The 21,219-nt window shown below is 44.1% G+C and overlaps 2 protein-coding genes across 6 annotated transcripts in view; one reads left to right on the forward strand and one right to left on the reverse strand.

Annotated features, from left to right (window-relative positions):
• Positions 1–7,851, reverse strand: part of ARIH2 (ariadne RBR E3 ubiquitin protein ligase 2) — a 35,045-nt gene extending 27,194 nt beyond the window's left edge. The window contains exons 1-2 of one of the 4 annotated variants that reach the window (XM_052778842.1): positions 7,738–7,849; positions 3,355–3,701 (exon numbers count right to left, since the gene is read on the reverse strand). In XM_052778842.1, the coding sequence (XP_052634802.1) occupies positions 3,355–3,603 (249 nt within the window). In that variant the 5' untranslated portion in view covers positions 3,604–3,701; positions 7,738–7,849. Of the gene's footprint in view, positions 1–3,354; positions 3,702–5,361; positions 5,381–7,200; positions 7,300–7,737 lie in introns of those variants that run through there. The other 3 variants (XM_052778841.1, XM_052778843.1, XM_052778846.1) reach the window with 3 other exon arrangements.
• Positions 7,852–8,014: 163 nt separating this feature from the next.
• On the forward strand, positions 8,015–19,883 carry SLC25A20 (solute carrier family 25 member 20). Of its 2 annotated transcripts, none has more exons than XR_008233804.1 (9): positions 8,015–8,387; positions 9,108–9,200; positions 11,159–11,286; positions 13,528–13,618; positions 14,576–14,693; positions 15,867–15,939; positions 16,531–16,640; positions 17,696–17,816; positions 18,072–18,197. XR_008233804.1 is itself a non-coding variant. In XM_052778847.1 (9 exons), exons 1-9 carry the CDS (start codon positions 8,283–8,285, stop codon positions 18,762–18,764), a joined length of 906 nt encoding a protein of 301 aa, XP_052634807.1. In that variant the 5' UTR covers positions 8,022–8,282; the 3' UTR covers positions 18,765–19,883. The 2 variants fall into 2 exon arrangements, 1 of the variants encoding a protein (XP_052634807.1); XM_052778847.1 differs by lacking the exon at positions 17,696–17,816 and adding an exon at positions 18,702–19,883 and having other exon boundaries at positions 8,022–8,387; positions 18,072–18,196.
• Positions 19,884–21,219: the final 1,336 nt, after the last annotated feature.

Consider the following 21,219-nt stretch of genomic DNA (forward strand, 5'->3'; position numbering starts at 1 on the left):
TTTCTTCTGGCATGTTTCAAGAGAGATAGCCTGTCCTAACTTTAGTCAGGGTATTAACTGAACGCTCCACAAACAGACCTCTAGATTAAAGCACTAACCAAAAAGCAAACATTCCCTCTTCTTTTTTCTTGGAAAGCAAGGATCTACTCACAGTTCTTACTAAAACCAAAATGAGGAAAAACTTTCAGAGTACCACTTACAATGTCCCTCTAGCTTCCATACAGTTCTGGGATAACCGCTACTGTAGTTGCAGGGCTGCCACACAGCACAACTGATTGCATCTACCACTAACTTATTTGTACTAATTCTTCTATTCAGAATTCCCCACCTGATGCTGGGTTTCATGCTTTTATCAGACTTAAGATTTTAACTGATTTTTGTCTCTAATCGGGGTAGACGAAACCCAAGTGTTTTGTTGAAGAGACTGTCTCTTTCAATGTTGCATTCAAACTTTTGAACATATGCTGGGTGCTCACACCTGACCTGAAGTTAGCCAGCCAATGCAAGGTTTGTTCAGTTGTCTGTTTAACTTCAGTAGGAGTAAGAACAAGGTCAGCTGTAACTCATGGGGAATGAAAAAAGGTAGCCAAGGGGGTTTCCAAGGAAGATCACCCTTTACCTCAACACTTCTAAGAAAATAGGAATTCAACAGTCTGAAATAGCTGAACAAAACAGTTTAAAAAACAAATGTTGAGGGTTAATGAGCAGAGCAAATGAAATACTATTTAGATTGCTATTAGCTAATAACAGTACAGATTGCAAGTATGAAGATGTAAACCTCTGTATACCTGTTTCTGATCTTAAAAGCATGTAGACAATGTATCAGAGAAAACACACGCTCAATACATGCCCCCCCAATTTAACCTTCATAAAGTGAATCACCTGATGACAATATACAGTGGCAGAACATTCAAACACAGCTTTGAGCCCATTTATTGCATGCATTTTTTCTTTGCTTTAGGGAATTGTATTAGTCTATTCATTTCTTGTGATAGCAAATTGCTCAGATACCATGTCACGCATTGCCTTCATCTTCGTACCTCCTGAAGATAGTCTTCAATTTACCTTCATCTTTCCCTGTCAGGACAACCGCTCTGCCTTAAATATGAGCTAATACTGAAAAGCACTACATAACCACTACCTATCACAAGGTAAAGGAGATGAAATCAACAAAATGAACTAGCATGCTCCCAAAGAATAACCACCACTATCCAAAAAACCCAAGACATTATGAAAGGTAGTCTTCAAAAGAAAAAAAAAAAGTTTTTAGAGCTCAAGCAAATTAGAGGAAAGAAGTCAATACAGTTCTTAGAAAAGTCTGCCCCTGTTTACTCATATCCATTAAGTCGATGGAAAATAATAAGAAATAGTTCAACATGTTCTATTCCATTTCCTTCTTCTCTATGCTTGCTAATTCAACACAAATTCTTTCCACTCCAGTTTGTCTCAGAAAACTAACAAAATTACAAGTTTCCTTGGGGGAAGAGAGGGGAAGGAAGAAACAGGGTTGCTGAAGTATTGCAAGAAAGGATGCCAGGAAACAAAAAGCACACGCTGCAGATAGACAACAGATTTCCAAGAAAAGTGCAATTCTTGCACCATGGTTGCTAGTGAAGAGAGAGTTAGTGTGGCACTTCAAGACCTAAAGACTTAGTGTATGGCTTACAAGATCACAGTTTTTCAGGTTTCTACCCAAATTTATTTTTATCTTCTCATGCACAAACCAAAATGTGTAGCACTTCATTTTTAAGCAAATATGCAGGCATATTCTTGGTATAAAAGGAATGTAAAACATTCTCTCCTTGGGTCATATTCAGGGCAAGATTCGAGCTAGCAGGTTGGTATTATCTGGTCAACTATAATATTTGCTCAATGGGACCTTCAGAATTCTTGGAAAATTTCTTTTAACTTTGGAAGCCTGATTTTAAAGACTAAATAAAGTATTGCTTTTGTTAATTTAATTCAAGAGAACAATGTGGCAGGGTTCACCTTTTTGAAGGGTGCTCCATTTGAAGGCAAACAGTAAGGAGCAGAAAAGCTGTTCTAAATCTTTACTTAATCGCTAAGAACCAAGAGCAACTGACAGCTGGATCAGGAGTGCTGACCAACTATTCTCATTTTTTCTTTTCTTTTGCCTCCCTTCTCTGACAATCTGTAGAGAACAGCAGGCATTCCAAGCTTGAACTGCACATTTTGAAGAAAACACAGACACGAGTTTGACAGTCAAGAAAGAGTAAAACTTCATTTTCTAAGGTGGTGAATGCTGGGAACAAGCACAACAGATGGCAAAAACAGCTAGAGATGCAGCAAAAAGTATGGGTGCACTTTAGATCCTATTGTTTATAGGCTTCATAGTCCTCAAGCTTTATGGTTATACTGTTTCTAAAGGACACTGATGTGCAAATAAGGATCAAGAAGTCTCTCATTTTTTTAAATTAGGTTTGATTCAGACCAAATGAATAGGAGTCGAAACCCATCCAACATGGTTTTTTATATGCTACAGTCACCTGTCCTGCTTTCAGGGGTTGCTCCAGAGAAGAACAAGCACTAGGAGACCTGTTACAAAGTAGATGCATCGGTAATTTCAACCCAGTGTCAACATCTAGAGCTTAGAAAACTCTGCTTTCCTCTGACCTGCACTGGAACCAAAGCACACTGACAAGGCAGAGAGGGAGCCTCCTCTTATTACTAGTCTGTGCTACAGTAATCAGTTCCACAAAGAGAAAGAGAACTTCACAGAAGTCTTACTGAGCATAATACCATGGAGCTGACTCAAGAGTGTGACTCTTCTGTGATGAATTAGTCACTACAAGAGCTGGCAAGTTCATTGTACTTTAATTGCTGTCACTGCAACAGTAGGGTTAATACCTGGCATGACAGCTGATCTGTCTTTGAAAGTCTATGATTATTCTCTCAGAACCAACAAAGAAAGGTGTTTTTGTTAGAATTACAGAGTTTTAGCATGTCTTCCTATCTGTCAGTTATCTTCTCATACACAGGTGTACCAATCTGCACCATTATGATTTGGTTTGTTTCTTTTCTACATATCCTCTTTGCATTGTGTTAATGCAGAGAGTTATAACTCAGGAATTTTGGTCATGAAGCTCAGCTCTGTAAAAAAAATAATTGTAAGAATCAACATTCAGTAAGGAAGATTTTTCAGGCCCCAGAACCAGTATGCAACAATTGTAAACCTTCAAGTCAGTTTTGAACCAGGGACCTTCAATAATGTTCCTCCAATCCCCCATAACAGTAATACCGCAACAGCTTTTATTTCAAACTGTATGCTCAGCATTTCCCTTCTCAATCACAGACTTGTTTTACACCTGTGTTAATGCAGAAACCTTTCCTCACCTTTAACGTGGCAGCCAAGCTGGCCATGTGTTCATTCAGAGTGCTCTCCGACTCCTTGTAAGTCAGGCAGGTGAACTGATACTCCTCTGGATCAAAGGCATCTGCTCCCTGCTGCTCCACGTCGTTAGCTACCCCATCATAATAATCCTCAATATCCCCAGGATCCTCATCCTCTTCCTCCTCCTCGCAATTAGGGTCATAATCCTCTTCATTGCTGTCAGAGCCCTGGCTGTTCATGTCCACGGACATCTTAATGCCCTGTCAAACTGCAGACCGGGAAAACAATTGCAGCTTCTTTTTCTCCTCCAAACTTTATCGTTCTTTTGATTTCATCTGAGCTCTGTCTCCTAAGGGGGGGAAAAACAATTTTTTCTGTTGCCTAAGAAATTGTAAGAGAGGCCACATCAACATCATACAGGCGGTCAAACAGCCAGGAATGGCCCAGATAAAGACGATTCTGCTGTGCAGGTCCCTGGTTTGGATCCACTTTTGCACCTGCAAAGCCAAGGCTAATCTTACAGGCGAGGTCTAAAACCTCAGAGATTGGCTTATTACATTGCATCCTAGCCCCCAGTGCAGGTCCCGAGACTTTTGGCATTTGGAAAGTGGCTGCATAACCTTCACTACAGATCTTTTCAGAGCTACAACTAAATTTATGACATTTTTTTACCAACAGCCTGAAGTGCTGCAGAAAAGCATCATATCCATTTCACCAACAGGAAAAAACACAAACCCCTTAACTATGACCACAGTAGCTAGAAAGGCAACCTGTGATACCCTGTACAAGTCCATATTGCTTCAGAACCACAGCCATTAAGTGGGACTTCAGGAAATAAGACAAGCAAACAGATACCTCACACCCAATTTAAGAGTCTTCAATACCATCTCAAAAGAAATGGTGAAATTAGCTAATCCCTTTAAGTAGGTTCTACTGGATGTGATGTGGCCTGGGCCTTACATCTGAGGGGGAAATAAAATTAATTCTCTCATTTGTTTACCTTCTCAATATACACTTATTACCTTCTGAATGTAGAAATTTATGTTCAAGTGTTGACAGCTGCTATTCAAGAAGAATAAGAACAGCCAACTTTTTTTTTTTTTATTCTCAGTGGTATTGGAAGATTCACAGTATCTATTTATTTATCTGAACTACAAACCTTCTGCTTGTGTAACTAAACCACAGGGATTTGAGTTCTAAGAGGTTCAGTAGAGCACGTATCAACCTTGAATTATGGTCAGCTCATATTTAATCACAAATTTCCATTTAACCAAACTTAGTTTCAAGAGAGAATATATTAAATACAAAAGACTTAAAACAATGCTGCAACCAAATTTTACATATAAAAATACATATATAAAGTCAAAGCTATATTTTTCCACAAGCAGCCTGTATTGGGTTTCTTACACACATTTGCATTTTGCATTACTACATTGTTAGCTCTGTTACTCAAATACATTCCCACAGTATCACAATTTGTAGCTGCTGGGGAAACCATAGTCAAGCTTTGAGAATCCTGACTTCAGAGCACAGGAAATGTCAAACATAAATTTTCACTATTTTTCCTCAACTCATTTGTGTTCTGTTTCCAGTAACCTGACCAGGCAGCCCAGAATAACGAGGAAGAGATGCGATGTACAATTAATTTGAGGGGCTGCAGTGATTTCAGCAGATACAAACCTCCAGTGCAAGAGGATGAAGGCTAGCAGCTAATTTTATTATCCCCTGAATTCTGGTCTCCGTTTCTTTCATCCGTCTCTTGATTCCTTAGCCATCCACAACATAAGTAGCACACGAATATTTTATAGCACTGCTTCCCATAGAACTTCAGTGGAGCAGAGGCACCGTCTCTCCATATTGGAAGAAGACAGATGTGAAATCTGATTTGACAGACAGAAGGCAAACCTATATTGTCCCTCCCTCTACACTGCTTAGAGTTAATGATTCAGTTCTGGGCTTAATCTGTATTGACACTGACCTCTTGCATAAAAGCAGTAATGGATCTTTACCTGTTAAACCTTATGTTAAAGGAAAAACTTATTTGAGAATCTAAACCCACTGTGAGATATCAATAGCCCAGTGTGCAACAGCTTCGTTCAGCCAACATCAGAGCATCACGAAGCCTGAGCCATTTTCACCAGTCACGAAACTTCTCAAACTCCCTCAGATCATCCCATGCCCTAGAGACAGGAAAAAAACCCCAAAACATTGGGTCCATTTGCTATCTCAACACATAGTGAGTCCCGTCCAAGCAATGAGATGTTTTTAGATATCTAAGCAGAATAATGGGCCTACCCAATAGCTCAGCAGTTACATACCAGTTGCTGGGGAGGAGGCTCAGAAGAGTGCAGAGCCATTTCTCTGTGCCACTAACACACTTATTTGAACAGAGGAACTGTTTACACGGGCAAATGGGATATATCAAGCAGAAAACAGTCTGCAGTCTGGACAACTTTTGTGACTCCTATCACAACATTCTCAGAAGGAGCTCACTTCCAGCGTAACTGAATGTCACACAGACATGCGTGAAAAGAGAGGAAGGCTAAGGCACAAGCTCTGCGGACAAAGCAAAGCAGGGTACTAGGAAAACAAGGAACAGAACTCGCCTCACCTAACACTCAGCCTAATGCCCTCATTCATGACCAAACCACAAGCTCTCTGAGTACAAACTAAGACAAGACACAGCTAATACTTGATAGCACTAGTTTTTAAGACAATAAAGATGTGAAGTTCAAAAAAGAGGGTCAAAAAAGCAAAGAGTATTTAGATTAAATAATTACCATAATCCTCAAAATCCGATTATAAAGTTTTAAACCATATTTAGATTGCTTTCCTACCCAAGGGAGGATGAGGTCCTTCTTTACCACCTTCATCCAAGATACTCCCTCATCTTCACTAACACCGATACAATTTAATCCCCTCTCTTCCTCTAGCCTCCTTGCAGGAACTTGTAAACACACTCACCCCTACGCTCTGCCGTATATCAGATCCAACAGAGATGCCCTTTTGCTGACTCCTGCTTTGCAACACAATTCTTCTTAACAAGGTCTCTTGAAACAAAAGGCCTTCAAATATGCCACCATCAGTCTCTCTCTCTGGCCTCACCACCGTTAGACACAGTAAATGACGTTATCCCACCTCATACCTTGTCCTACTACATCATTCTTTTCTGATTTCTTGCCCTCTGCATCTACCTCTGTGGGATTTCTCTAGTAAGTACTTTGTAGGATACTCCTACTTCTTCTGTTGGTATTTCACAGCCATTTGAGGCGCCTTTTTCTTCTCTCACCTCTTTATTGATAACTCTGAAATAGAGAAAGCCTAAGTCAAGTCTGCCTCCTGAACTACTTAAACTTTAAATGGGCTGACACTCTCTCTTTTCTCTGAAGCCATCTACAACCCCAACTCCACACCAGCTATCAATGTTAATTGCACCTTTGTCTATGACACTCAAACCTGTAATCCGTGGATCATCCTCAATGGCTTCTTCTTGCCATGTCCTTCTTGCCATGTCCTTCTCCACTGAGTTTTTCGACAGGATTTTTTCATCCCAATAGTGAGAAACTAGAACATCCCCCACCCTTTTCACCACAGATGACTCTGCAGAGACCTCCTTGCAGCCATATCACCCTCCCCACCCCAAACCTGCACGCTCTCTTCCCACTTCCCAGTCTTTGTTCATACTATCATGACTGCCTTGTCCTTCCCAACTCATCTAATCCATTTCATTCTTGTCCTTTATAATCTATCACCACTTTTAACAAGTTATTTTACGCATACCTACACAAGCCTGCCTTCCACGGTATCTCTGCCCTTGGGCAGAAAGGCACCCAGTTAATTTAAATTACCTCAGGTCCATTTCTTTTGTAATCCCTGCAAGACTAAATCCTGTACTTGTCCCACACGGCCAGAACACTGCATTCTTGTAGGAGGAAAGCCCAGGAACACTGAGGGAGAGAAGGGAGCTGTGGAGGAAGAGCCCGAACGGTGGCGGGGCGAGGAGGGAGCCCCAGCACAGCCCACTCGCAGCCCGTGCCGAGTGCCGGCCTGAGAGCTCACGGCCTGCGTCTTCTCCCCGGGGCAGCCCGACCCCCGCCCCGGCTCCGGGGCAGAGCGCTGCCGGGCGCTAAACTGCACCGAAGTCGCAGACAAGCGGCACCGCGTCCCTCACGCCGGACTCGCCCCGCCCCGGGACCTGCCGCGCCGCCCGGGACCCCGCCGCCTGCCCGCTGAGGGACGCTGGCCCGGCAGGCGGCGGCGCTCACCGGGCACCCCCGGCTCCCCACCACCGCGGGACGGCGCGGCACAGGCCGCCCCACCGGGAGCCCTACCGCCACCTCCCTCCTCCCTCCCCCGCGTTGTGGCCCAGCTCCCCCCGCACTTACCGGGCGCCGCGGAACGCGGCCGGGCGGGGGAGGCAGGGAGCGGCGCCCCGGGCTCCTCCTGCCGGGCCGCCACTGCCTGCACGCCGGAAGCACCGGCCTCCGCGTGGCGTCACTTCCGCCGGGCGGGGCCGGAGCCGCCGCCGGGCCGGACTGGACCACTGCTCTGGGCCGGGGGGGGGGGAGGGAACAACCGAACCACTGCGGCGGGCGGGGGGGGGTGGTCGGGGTCGAGCCGGCGGCGCGGGGCCGCCCAAGGTGCCGGCTCAGCACCCTCGGGAGACGCTGGCGGGCCAGCGGCCCGGCCACGGCCGGTGCCACCGCTCGATGACAGTGCCCGGCACCGCGGCGGGAGAAGAACCCGCGGCCCCCGCACCGCCGCGGGCAAAGGGCCGCCGCTATCCCGGCCTGCCCCGCGCTCACCTCCCCCAGTATCCCGGCGTGCCGCGCGGCCCGGCACTGGGGTAAAGGTCGCGGGGCGGAGGGGGCGGCACTGGCTCGGCGGGGACGCAGCGCCCCGGACCCGGTCTTCACCCGCCGCTGCCGCCATGGCGGAGCAGCCGCAGCCCATCAGCCCCGTGAAGAACTTCTTCGCTGGCGGCTTCGGCGGCGTCTGCCTGGTGTTCGTCGGGCACCCGCTGGACACCATCAAGGTGAGGCTGCCGCGCGCGACGGGGAGGCGGCCGGGGCTCGGTGCTCTGCGGTCCGGGGCAGCCGGGGGACGGGGACTACGCTTCCCGGCGGGCACTGCGCGGAGAACGGCAACGCTTCCGGGGGGAGACTACAGGTCCCGGCGTGCACCGCGGGGGAGGCGGGACTACGCGTCCCGGCGTGCCTCGCGGGGCAGGCCGTCCGCGCGGCGGGGCGCCCCCTGCCGGCCGTCGGGTCCCGTCAGTCAGCGGCCGGTTTATAGTAAAAACGAGAAAAAGCGGGTCGGTGTTCCCGGCGCTGGAAGGAGCTGAGAGCCCGAGCTGCTCCCGCGAGCCCCGTGCTGCGGCGGGGGCCCCCAGCGCCCCTCCCGGGGAGGCCGGGAGTGAGCCGGGGTGTGTGTGTGTGTAATAAATCAGGGTCCAGAAGGAGAGTACTCCCACACGCCGAGTGTGTGAGGAAGCTGAGCAGTGGGACGGCATTTGTTCTCGGGTGTTGAGGTGGGGTTGTTATCCTGACGTCATCCCAGCAATTAATTAGTTAAATACATTAACATTCAATCCCTTCTCTTCTGCAAAGGGCCAAAATGACGTTAAGCTCTCTACCAATATCATAAAGTCCAGTCGCAAAACTTACTCCATAATAGTCGTACAGAGATGTTCTCTGAATCAAAGTTTACACAGTAATATTTAACAAAATAATGTTTTCCTATCCCGTCTTACTAGGTCAGACTGCAAACCCAGCCTAAGCCACAGCCTGGTCAGCCTCCGCTCTATTCTGGGACCTTTGACTGCTTCAGAAAGACTCTTGTTGGAGAGGTACTGTGTTGGCATGTCATCTGCGATGCCTGCCAAAAATATCAGTTGTTCCTGTACATCGCAGGAATGGAATCGTGTGGGAATGTTGCCCCTCGGAGACTATACAGTTCTTGGGTTATCAGTTGAATTGATTCTAATTAAAATTCTTAAGCAGATTACAAAACTTGGGGAGTACTTAGCATCCACATGTGCCAGGTGCATGTGTCTGTTTTGTTAAGAAATGCTTTTGGTTCAAAATAACATGATATTAAGATCTGAAGTTATAGACTGGAGTGAATGTTGGCAGTTGTTTGCTGGCATTGTTGTTGTAGTCGGTGGAATCTTGCTGTCTTTGGTATTTGGAGTTGTCTCTGGAAATCCTAAAATAGGTAATGACTTTTGTTGATACAAGCAGTACTTTTACTTTCTTCTATAATGCGTTATGCCATCTATGAGAAGGCAGAGGAGCATTAATTAATAGATTTTTTTCTTTTTCTTTTCTTTTTGAGAACAGAGGGTCAATTATAGTAGTTTTGTGCAACCTTCTTCAGAAGGTGGACAGTGGTTTTCACTCCTGAATCAGCCATACCATGTGATTGAACTATAGTCTATTTTGTTTTTAGAAAGGCACGCAGCCTTGGTTTAAGGACTTTAAGTGGCATAGAATCCAGTTTTCTGCTTTGTAAGTTTTCCCAGCAGCTATTTACCATTTGGAAACAATGGCTATAAGGCCCAACTGTTTGTTTACTAGTCTGAAGTACCACTGGATCTTGTTAGGTAACTCCTTGTGAAATGAAAGATCTGCCTCATATCTGAAATCTACTTTCATTATGGTATTAACAGGTTGTTATATAACCAAAGTAAATCTTGCTTCCCTAGTCTCTCCCACAAAGCGCTGAAACACTTCACTGGCTCTGAATCCCTTGCGGTTTTTAACACCCCTGCTGAAGCACGGACGTCAGAGCTGAACCATAATAATAGCCTTGTGATGTGAAGTTCAGAAGTAATGCTGCCTCTCTACTCCTACTCAATACTCATCAGTTTCTATAAGGAAAACTATTAAACCTCTCTGCCAAGGCCTTTTGTTTCCCACTGCTCATGGGAAGGTTGAGCAGGAGTATCTGATCTTCGTCAGCCAGATACAATTTCATTACAGTCAGTTGTGCCTGTAAGTGTACAGACACATATTGAGATACACTGATTTATTTGGTGGGGGGAGGAAGGGGCAGACAGACCAGCAAATATTTAATTTGTGCATCTAGCCTTTATCTAGAAAGATAACTCTCCTTTTTATTAGAAAAAGTTCAGTTCAAAGGCAAGATAAATGAAATAAATGCTACTGCTGGGGTCTGCATTAGAATTTTTCCATGTGTGTAGTCTGTACATCCTGTACATCAGGAACGTAAAGTTATATGGTGAAAACATTTTGACTTAGGGAAGGAAAGAAGAAATAATTTGCTCTTGAACTTGTTCCAAACTGACTTCCTGTGGGGAGTGAAGTAGTTCACGTTAGTCTCCCTGGCTCTTCCTTTGTCTAAAGAGTGAATTCAATTCAGCCTTCTCAGGCTCAGTGTCAGGATTTTACACTACTGCATTTGATGACTTATTAATAAAGCACATGTGCATTTTTTTATGTATCTGAGAGAGAAGACTTTTGTCATAACCTTTTAGGACTGTTATTCAGGTGGCTTTTAACTTCCTCATACTTGAGAGGTAAGTACAGGATGAACAGTTTTGGAACAGAAGGGTATAAGTGGTGCCAGTGTTCTCCAGGAAGGACAGCTTTCCTCTGCAACAGGCCCTGAGCCTCATCTAAACATGCATAATTGCAAATGAATGATAGACCCTGTTATTCCTCTGATTAATTTGACTGTCTGACTGATACTGTCTTGTATTGTAGCCTGTTGATTCTCAATAAGTTGAAATATGTGCAAAGTCTATGTAAAACCAAGTAATTCTTGTGATAACGTTTCTTGCAGGGAGTCCGAGGCTTATATAGAGGAATGGCAGCTCCTATTATTGGAGTGACACCCATGTTTGCTGTGTGCTTCTTTGGATTTGGCTTGGGAAAAAGACTCCAACAGAGGAAACCTGATGACGTTTTGACGTGAGTTTTTAAGTTAATCAGACAGTTGGGAAAGGCACCCTAAGGCTCTTGCAGCCTGCTGTATTGTCGCACATTGAGTTGTGGTGTAAATTTGTCTCTTCTCCTAGGTTATAAATATAGTTCTAAAAAATAAAGCACTCGTGTGTTTTAATGCTTCTGGAAGCGTGGGACTGAAAGCACAGGCTAAAAACAGACAGCATGTGGGCAGGTGCTATGCAATTCCCTTTCTACGCAAGAAAGAGCCATTAAGGAACAATTCCGTTTTAGATGAGTACAGTGCAAATTATATAATGATTGCCTGCCAACAGTCTCGCTATTAACAGAAACTATAGGAGAAATAAATTCATGGTCAAGCAGTCTTGACAACATTCATGGTCCTGATTCTCTTTTCTGTTAGCTGTGACTCTTCCTGTGTCCTTACATTAGGATATAATAATAGCCATAGAACTTTTTTATTATTAATTTCTGAAAAGAGGTGTTTATGAGCAGCCCTCCTTTCAGGCATGTCTAACCTTCTGGAAAAGAGATGGGAAGCTAAGAAAACTTTGTGTGGCTTTCTACAAGCTAACTTATGCATGAAGAAAGGCCCCCACCCATAAAGTACTCCCTTAACTTCTTCGCCGAGTTGTGATTTATTGCTCTACAGGAACAGAACTGTAGCTTAGGAACATTTTATTCTGTTATTTGTGCAATACGTAGGAGCTCTGTCAGAAAGCAGCAGTCCATTGTGTTGAGCCAGCCATGGTGGGGTGGGGAGGTGTGGTTTCTGTTGGAGCCTTGCCTGTGCAGGGACCTCCCGGGTGGTGTGAGTGCACCTGGCTGTACAGCAGTAGCCACTGCTGTGACATGGAGCGAGCTCTCTCTGCTTCGGTTGCTCAGAGGGAGGCAGTGCCGAGATGCTGGGGCACTGCTAGCTTACCCTGTGGTTTACCACAGTAGTGTCCTCATGCAGACAAAGCTGAAGGGTAAGACCAAGGGAACAATAAGGAGTGGAGAATACAAGGAAACAAATGGGCTGTGGGCTTATTTCCAGCAGCCTTATCACCTCAGTGCCTTGTGTTTTATACACATCATACCAAAGGGAAGTGTTAAGGAGCAAGCTAGAACAGGGTAACGTAGTTTTTTGAGTCTTTATGCAGAACTCCCAAGCAGAGCAGCGGGAGAGAAAGAATGAAGGTCAGCAAATAGATGGTGGAACTGTCATTGTGCCCAACTGTGCTGTACCTTAGGTGCAGACTTTACACAGTAAGATACAGTGTGCATGGGATGTGAGGCCCCAAAAGAAAGCTCAGACTCTTAGCACCATGGTTATGGATTCAGAGGCAGGCAGGATGGCAGTGGTTCCCCATGTTGATTTTTAAGGGAAGTTTTGGAAGGAAGGAGATGGAGAGAAACTTGGGGAGCCTGTTCTATCTTTTCTGGGGATGAATAATCCCAAAGTGAGTTAGAAAACTGAAAGATTAGTTTGAGCAGGAGGTGCATGTGGAGTAGTGAGGGAGGTCTGAATGGTCTGGAAGATTTAATGAGAATTTAAGAGTAATGAAAGGTGTCAGAATTGGAAAACCTGAATAGAATGCCATCTCTCGGGCAAGTGGAGAGAAGTGGGAGGTGTGAAATTTAATTAAATTGAGATATTAGGTCGTCTTACTAGAGAACGTAGCAGGATGTTGGATGTAAAAATAAATTTGGCTGGAGAAACTCAGTCTGTTAAAGGGATTTCTGTCATGGAGACTTTGCCACATGAAAGCAGGTGCAGAATGTGTGGGATGATGGCAGGTTGGTAGAACAGACTTGACGATGGCAGAGGCTGAATGAGTGAGGGACTGAGAGGTTAAAGAAAGAAGGCTTCTGGCTGCACAAACAGGAATATGCGTGGAAGCTGGGGTCACTGAGAAAAGTGTGGGAGACTGGAGGAGGAAGAGACTGTTGAGTATAAAAATCAATGGGGAATGCTGTAGCAAAAAATGCAAGTACAAGGAACATTAGCAAATGCAGTGGATGTGAAAAGCTGAGTTATGGTTGCTGTGGGAACCAGGGCTTTGAATCCTAGAGATCTTAAATGCTTAGCTCTAATTACGCATTGATGAAGCACTTATGTGCTGATCAAAAGCAGTGGATGCATTTCCAGTTCTGCTGCTAGCCTTGTGCGGAGCAGGGTAATCTGGTGATACAGGGGTCTTTCTGCCCTTTGTTTCCTATGTACTGTGTTGTGTTAGGGTCTCTTCTGTTTCCTCGGGGCAGATATCCTCAGCTGTTTGCTGCTGGCATGTTGTCGGGAGTGTTCACAACAGTAATCATGGCTCCAGGAGAGAGAATCAAGTGCCTTTTGCAGGTAAGGCATTGGATGGTGGTGATGGTAATTTAATTTTAGGGGTCTTTTTTTTCCATACAAGGAACTTCTTTGGTTAGCGTATTTACTCTGTTCTGTTTTTTGACAGGACTAAGACAACTGTCGTTTAATGCAACTGTGTCACGAAGAAGCATTATACAAACTCACCATAAGTACATACGGCATTCATTGCTCTATTCATTTTACAGAGCACAAGCCTTATACTATGTGGCATTATATGAGGCATTGGTGGATGCCTCAGTCCACTTCGAAGTATGGAAAAGTCCAGTTTTTCAGAATGAAACTTCTTCTAAAAAAATGCAAAACTACTAGATCATAAGGACTCTTTCTAGTGTAAAGATTTTCTGTTACCTTGACAGGTTCCCAATACATAACTAAGGAATGCATTTCAAAATAACACGAAATAGTTTTCTAATGTTTGGGTGACTGTTAGCTCTACACCTCCTCCAAGGTTTTTAAAGTATTGTTGGAAAATATAAACCTGAACAAATGAAAATACCATCTTTAGCAGAGATGGGAAGCTTTGCTTATTTCAGGCAATGTTGAACTCCGTTAATATGGTGATGGGTGGTCACATGTTGGTTCTGACAGACATGACATTATCATGGAAGACTTTATATACAAATTGTTTGAATTTCGCTAAACTATTTGAAGGCTACTTTTTGTCAGTGCAAGTGTAGAATTACCTAACTGATTTCAGTTTTTTCACACTTACACTGGGAAAAAATAAGGGACAATCTAGCCACTGCATGGAACAGTAAACATATCCTCAGCTTGAATGGGAGAGCACCGTTTGAGGAAGTGACACAGAGGTTTCATATGCAAGAGTGCCTGTGGAACGAGTATGTGCTCCTTCCTTTCTGGAAACATGCACGTGGCTTTCTAACTATTAGCTGAATGATTGTTCACCAGCCAGAAACCTTCACTTTAATCCTTCAGATCCAGGCAGCTACAGGTGAAACTAAATACAGTGGCTCTTTGGACTGTGCAAAACAGCTGTACCGCGAGGCTGGGATTCGTGGCGTGTACAAGGGGACAGTGCTCACCCTCATGAGAGGTAACTGATGGAGACATTCTGATACTTCTGTGTGGGGTACTTTAAGATAAGAAGCCTGACATAGTATCATGGATCTTACTGTCCCTTTAGCCAATTGGAGATGCTGTGTCACCCTTTTTTTGCAGTCTGCAGGGCTATTCCAATGCCTCAAAGGGACTGAGAAATAAACATGAGATTCTCAGTGAGTGAGGAAGAGATTAGTTGACAAGGATCAGAGAGCTATAGGAAGTGATTAAGATCTGAGAAGCCAAGAAGAATAAGAGACTTCAAGAGGGGAGCAGAGAGAAAAGAAAAATACAGAAGTGGGCTTTTTTTTTTTTTTCTTTCCTTGGAAGAAGGATTGTGACTGTTGCTGTATAATGCTGACTGCTTTAAAAGATGTGATTGCAGCAGTTATGCTTTCTACCCGCTTGAGTGTGGGTTATTTTGGACTGGGATATCATGACCCCTCTCACAGCAACAACAACAACAAAGTAATTTTGCCAGACACTGAATCCTTTACGTGTTTCGGTACTTTCTTCTTTGAAAAGCGTTAGATTGTTCCCTGTACTGGGGTGGTGTTTTCCAAGGATAAGCTGAAATTTCTGTATTTTGATATCTCAGTTTAGGAATTAGTTCTATCCTCTGCTTCTCATAGAAGCATAGCAGCTAGCAATGTAACTCTGGCAGTGTCCGAGCCAGAGGCTGGTTCTCCAGTTTAGGCATGAGCTAAGAATGGGCTACGGGAGTACCTTAAAAAAAACCCAAGCAAAACCCATCAACTAAAAAAAAAAAAAAACCACCCCAAAATAGAATTATTAGAGCAAATGGTGTGCAAAACTCTTGAAGTTCCTGAACTGCTCTGATCTGCTGTGCAGCAATTAAGAAAGCTTAGAGCTGTCTCATCATTAGCTTAACGGCCAGCAGGCAGGTTACAGTCTGATTTGAAAGGCTGCTGACAGAAGCACTCGAGAACAGATATTTTCCCAATTCTTGCCTTTAGCACCTGCTGTCCCTGGGAAAGTTGAGGCTCTTCTGTCTAGAGCAACAGAAGATTTTATTTTGTTTGTAGAGGAGGTTCAGAAAAGGAATCTGGATATACTTAGTGGTGTTGCTGACCTGGCATGTGGCTGCTGTGCCTCTAGGCTTCGTTTCGTTTCCCACTACTCACAGTCTTTGTTGTTTACCCACTAGATGTCCCAGCCAGTGGAATGTACTTCATGACGTACGAATGGCTGAAGAACATTCTGACCCCTGAGGGAAAGAGGTTAGTAAAATCTCACAATCATAATTTTCTGGAATTCCCAGACACTGCTGATTAATCTCCTCAGTTACGAAGAGATTTAGAGCAGTATCATTGAAACAAATTTAAAAAAAACAAAGCGGCTTGTCTTGTGAGTTGAGCTGTTCTGGTCTGGGGTTAACTGACAATGAAAATAGTATTCTGAGTTTTTCTCTGATTCTAGCCTTGGATTTTAGAAGCCAAGAAAGGAATACTTAAAGTAGGTCTCTTCACTTTCACACCTGTGTGTGCACAGAGCTGGGAGTTTTTGTTGTTGGGGTTTTTTGTGTTTTTTTTTTTTCATTTGTGTTTTTTTTTCCCCCAGAGCATCTGTGTGTGTGCTGCTGAATGAAAAGGTTTGAACCTTTAGGGTGGAGTTAGTACATTTTGCCCACAGGGCACTGATTCTTGGAAATCTTGCTCAGATACTGCACTCTGTCTGTACTGCAGCATTGTGCTGCCTTGTGGCTGTCAGCCAGGCTGCCTCTTTGGTTGTCACCTTAGTCAAAGCAGATGAGTTTTTACTTTTTTTTTCTTTTCTTTTTTCTTCTTCCTCCCACCCCAATCCTGCCACAGTGTGAGTGACCTCAGTGTGCCTAGGATCCTCTTTGCTGGGGGCCTGGCTGGGATCTTCAACTGGGCAGTTGCCATTCCACCAGATGTGCTGAAATCCCGTTTCCAGACTGGTGAGTTGCATCCCAGCTTGTCACAGCCACACTCAGTGAAGTCCTCCTGGGAATGGGCTGGGCAGTGATAGAAGATGCACTGCTTGAGACAAGTACATGAAAAACCCAAGTGTGTTCCTAGCTTTTTAGTTGGTTTCCTCACAAATTTTTGGCAAATCAGGCTGCACTTCTCTGTTTCTGCCTCCCTGCTAATATAATGATCCCAATTTGAGATACCTGTTTTGAAACCTAAGCATAGAAGTCATAATAATAGAGCTGTTTGTCATGGCTATTTTACCACAAATGAAATTCTTTGAGAGATTTTGTTATTTCACTTCAGACATAGTTGTATAAATTGTAGCCTGTGCTAACTGAAATTCATAGGAACTGGGCATGCCTTGCTGAGAGCATTGTTTTTAGAATAGCAGCTCTGCTCTTAAGTATCTGTGGCCTAATTATAGTGAGGATGGCCCCAGGCCTTGCACTTCAGTGAAGTTTGACAGGTTTTTCATTGGTTTCTCCCAGAGTCCTAGTCAATGCATACTTTTGTTAAGGATCCCCGTAGTCTCTGTCTGTGGACTTACCTCTCCGCTAGATGGTAGCCATTTTTCTTGAGTCATGGATCATGATAATCTAGTGTGGGAAACTTCTTTTCTTTTTCTCTGAATAATGGCTACTGTGGTTTTTTGATATCATACCAAGGGCTGAGTGTGAAATACATTACAGCTTTGCATCCTTGTTCCACTGAGCCAATCCCCAATGCTGCTGTATAGGTGATGTGGGTTAATGGTGGTTCTGTTTAACTGGGTTGGTTTGTGGAGTACTTGTTCAGAGGGCTGGCAGAGGCAGTACTTTCCAGAGAAGTGCCAGGAGAAGAAAGAACTTGTTCTTTGAATAGAATAACGTTTTTAAAACACCTCAGCAAATCTGTGTAACCTCAGCATTAAAATAGCCTGTGCTTTGCACTTGAAGTCTGTTGCTGTTCTTGGCTGGGGCATGTGATAAGATCACTTTCTGTTTCTTATAAACCAGCTTCATTAATTTTTATATCTGACCTTCCTATCTCCTAATTGCAGCTTTTGGGAGAGCTGTGATCAGCAGTGCAAGTAACAGCTCAGACTTCCAACCCTGACAAAAGTTATTCTCCTTTCTCCCTGCCCCCCAATGACTTGATGATGTAAATTCTTTGTGGTGATGGTGAGCACCTACCTTCTGTTTCCTGAGTCTTTAGTAAGGTGTCTTTTTTGTTTGCTTGCTTTTGACTGAAATAGATAATTTTCCCAAGCACATGTTGTCACAATGTAGCTTAAGCAATGCTTGGATTCTGGTGTCACCTAGATGGTATAGCAATATGAACCTGTTGAAAATCCGTATTACATGTTACATATGCCACATCCTTCAGCACTTGTGACTGCCCCACATCTTAGCTAATGTGTTTTGTGTCCCTTTCAGCTCCTCCAGGAAAATACCCAAATGGCTTTAGAGATGTGCTGAGAGAACTTATCAGAGAGGAAGGAGTCGCATCTCTGTACAAGGGCTTCACAGCTGTAATGATCAGGGCATTCCCCGCTAACGCGGTAAGTAGATTGCGATTCCAGATGGGTTTTGGGGGCCTGGCCGCTCACAGTGAATGTTTGCAGTGCGTAGAGGAGATGGCTGGCTGCTTACTGTTGTACCATTTCAGTGACATTCTTGTCACTGCAGGTACTTTTGGCTGTTGGTGTCCAGATTCTAAAAATGTACCTTAATCTAGGAGGAACACCAAGTAAACCTTCCTTCGAAGCTTTGCATGAAAGCCCTTTGTTGACTTTCTCTGATAGTCTTTCTCCACTGATTGTACATCCACCAGTGGAAGACAGAAATGTGTGGATAAGTTTGGACTGGCTAACAGAGTAGAAGTTCTGCCTTTTGGCAGAAGGGAGGGACATATTAGAATTCTTGCCTCTGGTCCAAGACTACTTTTTGTTCTCTTCCTCCTTCCACATCAGCCACATCAGGTGTTTATAGTGCTGCATTTCAAAAACCTTGTTTGGAATAGGTTTTTAGAATCCTTACTTGTTCTGTACGTTCTCTCTTTTCCAGGCATGTTTTCTTGGTTTTGAAGTTGCTATGAAGTTTCTTAACTGGATTGCACCAGGTCTATGAAGACTAGGAAGTCTTTGGAAATTAAAGAGGAGAAGGAAGAGAGTGCAAGTCTGCCTCAAAGGAATAAATGAATGATCACTTGAAGTTTCAGGAATGATTGCTTGCCTAATACCTTTTTGCCTTCTTCATGTTCTTTAGGTGGTGCTATGTGCCGTTCAGAAATGTAGCTCTGAAACAGAGTTGATGAAGAGTTGAGTTAGAGGTGATATACCCGTCTTCTGAGCCAATGTACCACAGCAGTATTGCTGCTAACAGACAGCTGTCACTATTACACACTACCTTAAGTACTTCCTCATGGAAGAAGGGGACACTTTTTAAAATGTAGTTCTTTATTTACTGAAGAAACATGTAGCTATTAATGCTGAAAAACTTCCTTAAAATAATTGTTTGGCAGTCTGTCCTTAACTCTCAGGGCATAAGTTAGCAGCTGCACATACTAGTATCTACAAGCAATGTCAGATAGCATTCTCATCTCCTGTATGTTTTTAGTTGTGGCTATTTCTATGTTGACAGTGGTTTTAACCTTATATGCATGTAATGCAGTGAACACAGAACTAAGCAGGGGAGGCCAGAGCTACGCTTCAGTGGGTTGAGGGGTATTACAGATACTATATCAGATCTTGCACGCTGATCTTTTCTGTGGAACTAGGAGGGAAAATGAATTATGCTTAATGTTTGTAGTAAGCTTTACTGAGGCAGCCATTGGGGAAAGGTGTTTGATCAACCTCAACTTTTCTCTGAAATCCCCTTCTGTCCCGCTGAAGATAGCCCAAATGTGATTTCAGACGTACAGCACGGTTCATAGCAACCCACGATATATTTGATTCATCAAATGCTGTGTCCTGGGATTCAGTCCCTGACAATGACCTGAGAGAGTTTAACAGCACTTCCAAGAACTCAATTTCTCTGACAGGAGGAGGATACATGAAGGGGACACTGGCTCCACAGTCTTGTCTAACATTATTCTTGCTCCTGTGCCTTGGTTTTCTCTTAATGTTCTTAAACATAATCACATTTTCATTTGAGAAATGACTAATGCTAAGAAGCAAAAAGCAACTTTAATTTCTCTTGGGTTTGATGCAGTGTTATTGGAACTCAATAAAGCTAGCTGCCGCTTGGCTACAATGTGTGCTTTGGTTCATTTACTTTTTGCATGGCCATGCATGGTTAGTTTTGCAAAAGTTTCCAATTCTTAATTCTGAGATGTGACTGGGAAATAAGTTGTGCCGTGCTGTCTTTAATTGTTAACCCCTTGCCTTTTAGCTTTTGGATTTCTGACATGAGCCATGGAAATGAGTGTTCGCACTTCACGTGTTTGTCATACAAGTCCTGTTAGGTGCTGTGTTGCAGATGCAACTTTCTAACTTTCTTTTTTAGCCAGACACTAAATAACACATCTTGCTGTGGAAAGTATTTTATGTTTTCCAGGGAGAGGCCTGGACACAGATATAGCGGAGCTTAGGGAAAGCATCTGTCCTGATGGTCCACAGGAAAGGAGGCTGAGAGTTTGTCTGGTGTGGTCTGTTGGCCTGTACCATAAGGCCAGAGTCTTTACCTTGCCTTTCTGCAGGCAGGGTCAGCCCTGAAAACTTTCCATCCAGTGCTGTTGCAGAAACCTTGAATCCCACTTTCCTTCCCAATTCTTTGGAAGGACCAGAATGGAACCTGCCTTCCCCAGAGTTCACCTCTTGTGTTTTACAGGGTGGGGGTGTGAAACCAACAGGGTAGCCCCTGGCACAGGAAAATCTCAGTCGCTTGGAGCTGGAGCTGCCTCCATGTTCTCGCTGCTGCCTTACCCACCCTGGACCTTTCCCATTCCTTGCTGCTTAGGAACCTGCTGGTGCTACTGCTTCTCCAAGTCACTGCAGCTATGGGTGAATGAAATACTCAAAGCACGAACACTAAGTTAATACTGGTTCAGAGAAGTGATGATTAAAGGACATTGACCTCTCAAATGGTTTTAAACACAATTCTAGGTTTACTGAGGCTGAATCCAAACTAGTTTCAAGAGGACCAGGTCTGCTTTTAATTCCTCTGTGCTGCCTAACCACCAAATGCTATCCTGTACTGCTTTGGTTCCCTAGCTGCTCTGGCCACCTTTCTGATTTCTGTGCTGGGGCTGTGATGCCTAGAAGCAACTTTCAGCTTTAAGTGTTACAAAGCTGGATTTTTTTCCTTCCGTTTTACTTACGTGTTTGAGAAATACTGACACTTCTTGGGGGAGACAGACGTGCGTCTTCTTTCTTAAAATTCCAGACACTGATGCTTAAATGCTGCCTATTCCAGCTGCCCTGTCAAATGCATCCTGTTGAGCTCCTAATCTCGCAGGAAGGTAGGAAGAACTTGAAGCATAATAATCCTGGTTTTAAGTGCTGTTCTAGGTTGGTTTATGATGCAGTTGCCCAGCAGATGGCTGTCTGGGGCTGTCGGGAAGATGGACAAACCTACAGGTCTA

This window comes from Harpia harpyja, chromosome Z, assembly GCF_026419915.1.
Source record: "Harpia harpyja isolate bHarHar1 chromosome Z, bHarHar1 primary haplotype, whole genome shotgun sequence".
NCBI classification, from domain to species: Eukaryota; Metazoa; Chordata; class Aves; order Accipitriformes; family Accipitridae; genus Harpia; species Harpia harpyja.